The 6,445-nt window shown below is 35.7% G+C and overlaps 1 protein-coding gene across 2 annotated transcripts; it reads left to right on the top strand.

The window, feature by feature from the left end:
* The first annotated feature begins 241 nt into the window (after window positions 1–241).
* On the top strand, window positions 242–6,131 carry LOC142615084 (F-box/kelch-repeat protein At3g23880-like). 2 transcript variants are annotated; one of them, XM_075787771.1, is made up of 2 exons: window positions 242–1,546; window positions 5,772–6,131. In XM_075787771.1, exons 1-2 carry the CDS (start codon window positions 366–368, stop codon window positions 5,818–5,820), a joined length of 1,230 nt encoding a protein of 409 aa, XP_075643886.1. In that variant the 5' UTR covers window positions 242–365; the 3' UTR covers window positions 5,821–6,131. The 2 variants fall into 2 exon arrangements, with proteins under 2 accessions (XP_075643886.1, XP_075643887.1); XM_075787772.1 differs by having other exon boundaries at window positions 5,767–6,131.
* The last annotated feature ends 314 nt before the right edge of the window (window positions 6,132–6,445 follow it).

Here is a 6,445-nt window from a genome sequence, read left to right as displayed (position 1 = left end):
GAAAAAGTAAGTTTTTAGTGTAAAATAGACGAAATTTTAAAACGGACTAATGTAGTTGCTCTAACTAAATATTAGTGTGGTATTTGAGGAGGGTTTCAATGGCGGGAGTCTTTCCCGGTTTTTTTTTTTTTTTTTTTTTTTTTGGATTAAAGTTAAAAATCTTCCCGCTAATTTGTTTCAATATTCTTTTTAGTAAAAGTAATTGTCATTTTACCACCAAACCGCAGTGCAAAAAAGAAAAACAAAGCAAAACGGTACCAAAAAAAGAAAAGACACCGTTTTCAAAACACTCGTTCATCTCCATCTATCTTAGTGTTCCAAATTGAAAATTTCAGAAAAAGCTTGAAATTGGGTTAAGATTAGGAATGTCAGACTATCTCCCAGAGGAAGTGGTGCTGGAAATTCTGCACAGACTTCCCGTCAAATCCCTAATTCGATTCAGGTGCGTTTCTAAATCATGGAACTCTCTAATTACAAGCTCTGTCTTCATCAAATCCCATCTCACTCGATCACTTTCACTTCCCTCCAACTCCAACAAATTAATTGTTAGACACTACATTGATAATTCTTCTGTAGATTATTACAAATTAATTGACGATAACAATGACTCATTTGATCAAATTCAAAACATTGAGTTCCCACTCACGACTCGTCGTATCCAACATTTTATGTTAATTGGTTCCGCCAATGGCTTGTTCAGTCTCCGTGAAAAAGAGCGCTATATTCTTTGGAATCCCTCTATTAGAAAATTTACTACCCTTCCAAAGCCTTGCATTACTGTCAAGGCACATTGCATTTGGCGTTGTCGCCAAGCATTTGGGTTTGATTCGCGAACTAATGATTATAAGGTAGTGAGGATTGCATTTCCAAGTCGAACTAATGTGTTTGAACAGGCCAAACCACCTCTAATTGAGGTTTACTCTCTTAATGAGGGGTGTTGGAGAATTACTAGTGCCTCTTTTCCTCCGGGTATTGCTTTTACTAATTGGCGTCATCCAGCAACTTCTTTAAATGGGGCAGTCCATTTTGCTGCGGCATATGAGTACGAGCCCGGTGGTCCTTGTGGCCCATTGGTTTTGTCATTTGATTTGCGTGATGAGGTTTTTCATGTGATACCATTGCCAAATGGTATATCCAGATGGATTAACAGTGTTCATACCTCAGTAATTGGGGGATCGCTTTCTCTACTATTTTGTTGTGGTAGGCATGCAGACGACACGTGTTTTGCCATTTGGGTGATGAAAGAGTATGGCGTTTTTTATTCTTGGACTAAACAGTCCACTGTTGACCTCAACGGAGGAGAAATTAATTGGGTATTAGGTCTTCAAAAGAATGGTAATATATTAGTGGAGGCAAATGTAGAAGGACCATCTCTTTGTAGTGAGCTCTCTTCATATGACCCTAAGAGCAAACAAGTTAAGAATTTGGGAATTTGTGGGACGCCATTCTATTTTCATGTTGATAATTATATAGAGAACCTTGGCTTACTCGACAAACCAAATGAGACAGTTTCTGAAAGGAGAGTGATCAGGAAGAGGAAATGCAGGTATATGCTTGATTTAACTCAAAATTTCAGCATTTACTTATCTCAGTTTTATCTAATTCTTGGTATATACTAGATACTATTGTGTGGTTATAAGTAAACATGAAGTTCCAAACCTCAATATACTGTTTTCGGATGTTAATTTGATATCAAAAGAGTGGTCAGAATTTTTAAATACAGTTCTTTTGTTTTGCATGCTGGAATTGGTAAATATAAATGAAAGATTGATGTTATTCCCTTTTTCATAAACTGAACTTGTCACATCTAATCCCTTTGTAATATCAAATGTGTTTTACTCTTTCCATTTCTCTAGGCATGCTAAGATTTTTCTGATATGATTTGCCTTCGCCTTTTGATACTCTGTTTTGTTCATGAAATGTTTTGCTTCAATGTAAATTAAACAAAGTATAGGATGATGCCAAACATTTAAAAGTTGTATTAGCCATGTAACTGTAGGTAGAGTCATGACGGTATAGAACCCCAAATAACTGTATTTTGACGACAGCCAAACCTCCCTGTTCAACACTCCAGGAGGCCAAAGCACTCTGAGGCATCACCCAAACGTACCAAACACCATTGACCAAATATCATACACAAAACAACAATGGAGTAACAGGTGATCAGCAGACTCACCACTCTGTTTACACATGGAACACCAATCTACCACACACAATACTTGCACACAAAGATTATCCATGGTTAAAATTTTCCCCTCAGTGGTTGTCCATGTAGAGCAAGCCATCTTCCTTGGGACCTTTGCCTTCCATATAGGCTTCCAAGGAAAAGAATAATAACCAGTAGGAGTTAGAGCTTTCTAATAAGATTTAACCTCAAAACCTCCGCTTGTGGTCGTGGGGGCCATCTTAAAAAGATCCTCTCCAGCTTCTCTTTTTGCAGAATATCGATAGTTGAAGAAGACTGCATAGATTCCAACTCCCAGTCTTCACAGGGCCTTGTAAATATGTCATTTCAGAAAACAGACCCATTCTGTGACTGCATTACATCTGCCACTGCAGCATTTTTATCCCTGGCCAACAGGAATAGGTTCGGAAAAGCATCTTGTCCTCACACCAATAATCGAACCAAAAAAGAATATTAGCACCACTCACCATGACAAACTTTAAAATCTGGACCAGCCTATTCCACCCATTTTGAATGTATTTCTATAGGCTAACCCCATGGGACACTGACACCAGTGACTCAACTGTCATCCAATTACCCCACATGCTACCATATTTTGAAGCAATTTCTATATGCCTGTAGGCATTCTTCTCAGTCAAATGTCGCCAAAGCCACTTCCCAAGGAAGGCTTGATTGAAACGAACCAAGCTTCAAAAACCCAAACCTCCTTCCTGAATGAACATTGGACGTAGGTGCAGTGAGAAATGGGCAAGTGGTCCCACACTTTAATGTAGGGGTGTGGGTAAAGAAGATAGTCTTGAAGACTAAGTGGGTTGGTGACAAATCTAGAGAAACTAAGCATACTAAATATAAATTGTAAGATACAGGGAATAAGAGCAATAGATTTCAGGTACAGATAGTTGTAGAGAAAAGCTGTAAAGTGGAAGCTGTCAAATTAAGAAAATAGGAGATAGACTTTTTTTAATATAATTTGCCTAGAAGTGACAACCAACGCTGTTAGCATTAATATTCCTCAAATAGATTTAGAAGAATCCGTTCAGAAATAATATTGGGAGGGTACAAATGAGTTTATTCAAAGTATATCAAAAAGGATAAAGGTTTTTATAGGGGGAGGCTTGAATGGTCATGTTGGGATAGATAGTGGGGAATTGAGGGAGTACATGGAGGGCAGGGTTATAAAATAAGAAACGAGTTGCTTTAAGCAGTCTTCATTTTCTACTATGCTAGATTTTTTTGGACTCGTACTTTTCAATGACTTTAACAACCCATGTACTGTATAGTATTGTATCATGAACAAACAAAAGAGGAGAGTTTCCATTACCCTTTTACTTTCTTCCCCAACTTGAAATGCAGGCTACAACATTATGTAATGTCTCATTATGTACTTTCATAACCAAAATTAAAATAAGCATGGGGATAGGATCTCCTTGACTTAGTTCTCTTGAACTATTGGAAAAGCCAATTCTGCTTCTATTAACCATGATTGAGAACCAATTGTCCAAATAGAAAAACTAAACCCATTTCCTTCATTTAAACCAAAATCAAGTCTGTCTATGTATATGAAATGGCCTAGTTATCATGATCATGTATCATTTCAGTGTTCAACTTTCAAATTACCCCAAAAACACTATCAAGTTTTCTATCAAGACTTTCATTGGCAATAAACACCAAATAAGGGTTTGCCAACCTTCATTGTAAGCATTTGGGTCTAACACAAGACACCTATCATACATTTAACAGATCAGCCTACACTTTCCATAAGCGTATAGATGTTTCCAGCCAAGCTAACATGGAGAAAATCATTGATACTGATGCCACCACTTAGTTTTTTGGAATCAAAGTGACATAAAAAGAATTCAAAGATTTCCCAAACTTGAAGTTATTATAGGGCTCCATTTCTACAAAACCCACTCTATCACTTCGGTAATAACCTTCATTTATCTTGCGTTGTTCTCTTAACACTTTGTATCTGTCCACCATCTTTCGTAGCAAGAAAATTTATCTCACGCTTCTCTCTCTAACAGTTGAATTGCACATTTTACTAATTGCTTTGCTTCAATTTTAGGTCCCCATAAAGAAAGGTACGGAAGCTGTTAATCCACCACCCTCAATTATCTGCACTTTTCTTTCTTTAAATTTTGATTTCACATGGTTTTCTTCCAAATTTTGTTTATTGATTCATGCGTTGTTTTTATTTTCTATTTTTTATGATTTGGTTCGATTCTTGCCAGCCACTTAGGGCTTTTTGGTACCTTTTGTCCCCAGGTTTTCTTTCTTCTTTTATTAATTGCTTCGACTTGGTTATATAGGGTTTTTGAGATTTGTTAAGTTGATGATAGAGATATATTTCTTTTTGGGTTTTGGTTTCTAGTTATATTTTGTAGTAGGTTTTTGTACCTCTTTTTTTTTTTCTTTTTTCTGGGGTAATGCATCTATATGATGGTTCTTCATGCCCAAAAGAATCAAGCTCTCTGAATTTATATTAACTGAAATGAGGTCGTTCACACTTAAATTTGAATCTTCTTCATGCCCACAAGATTGAGAGGATTCTTCCTCTGAATTCATTCAGAGGTAAAGCCTCTTCCACCTCATCTCTTCATACGTCTGTAATTAACAAGAAATTTGACAACTTAGTCGCATCAATAATCATAACTTCCTTTTTCTCTACTTTAAATAGTTGCTGTGTGGATTTGGAAATGGTGAAGGAAAGGTAAATTATTACAAAATTTTAAGCAATTTCACAGCATCTGTTTCATCAAAAGCATTTTAGTGTTGAGGTCAATAAGGTGGCATTGTAACCAATTGGGATTAAGGTAGTTAGAGGTATGTAGGATGAAGTACAAATTGGCTATTATACTCCTCTTTTGGACCTCAAATTTGGTTATGGATTTGAAGCCAGAATTATTGATCATTTATAAAGTTTAATACTGTTTAGGTATATGCTCTTGGGTTTCATTTTGATGCATGCATGGAGCCTTAAGTTTTGCAAATCAACTATGCTTTTGTAATTTTTAAGTACTCTTTTGTTGCATATTTCAATTCTGAGTTTCCCCTCTAATCTCTTTTATTATATTTGTTTGGTAATTTTCTTTTTGTTGGTTTTGCAACAAAATATTCGGCTAGTAGTTTAGGCACAGTAAACTCTCTTGGACTCTCTCAATTTCTTCTTTATCTTACCTCTTATTAACTGTGGTGTGTTCAATGTTTGTTTGTTATGCTTTATTTTTTATATATATATTTTATCTGTTTCGTTATATGGTAAAGCAATAATTATTTTTGATAAGTCAACATTGACTTTTACAAGCATCCTTAAAGAATCAATAGGAAGGGGCTAGCAGTAAGATGTGGGAATTGTTATGCATGGGGTCATAATGCAAGGACCTGCAAAGAACCAGAAAACCCAACAAGAAAAATTTATAAAAAGAAGGCAAAGATGAAGCCAATTGAAACTGATGACCCATCACAATTGCTCCTAACAAAAGGCAAAAACTAAATGTGAATAATGTATGCTAAATGTGATCATAATTTGTATCTTCATATTCATAACTAAATTTTTTGTTCTATTATCTCTGGTTTGATAGTTTAGAATAAAAAAGAATGGGACATCAGCCTATGTGAGGCCAAGTGAAAGGTGACTAGGTGAGAGTGCCAGGATGGGACAACATCAACTTCAAGAAAGGAATGAAGGAAAGCAAAAAGTGTTCAGTTGAAGTCTGGATGGGATTTAGTAATTGTTATGTGTTTTGTGATGTATTCAGGAAACAATCCATAACACCAAATTCTCTGTATATGACATTGACAACTGAACAATGTTAATAGGTCACAGCTTTTGTTTTTGATCAGTAGGTACATGTTCATGGCGAAACTAAATTCAGTTAGTTAAATTTATGTTGTGAAATTCATGCTCATGATTATGCCCAATTTATGTTCAGCTGGTTTATGTTCATGGTTGTGAAATTCTGAATGCTTCCTTAATATTATGTTTCCATATGTTTCTGCCAGGTCCATCTGCTGCTGCACTGAAGAGCTGGTTTGATCAATTTAATTAATGATTTTATATATTTGTTCTGATAGATTTCTAATTTGTTTCATTCTTCAACAATTAAGTTCCCCCCCCCCCCCCCACCTTTTTAACGTTCTAATTTGCATCCATTCAAAGATCTTGTTTTCCAGCCATCAATATCATGAATTTTCTTATTTATTTCTTTGAAATTCAGTGTTTATATGCATGTTAGACGATACTAGTGCTCGTTGGATTAT

The sequence above is a fragment of the Castanea sativa genome, chromosome 11 (genome assembly GCF_040712315.1).
Source record: "Castanea sativa cultivar Marrone di Chiusa Pesio chromosome 11, ASM4071231v1".
In the NCBI taxonomy this organism is placed as follows: domain Eukaryota; kingdom Viridiplantae; phylum Streptophyta; class Magnoliopsida; order Fagales; family Fagaceae; genus Castanea; species Castanea sativa.
This window is presented reverse-complemented; position numbering and strand designations above follow the sequence as displayed.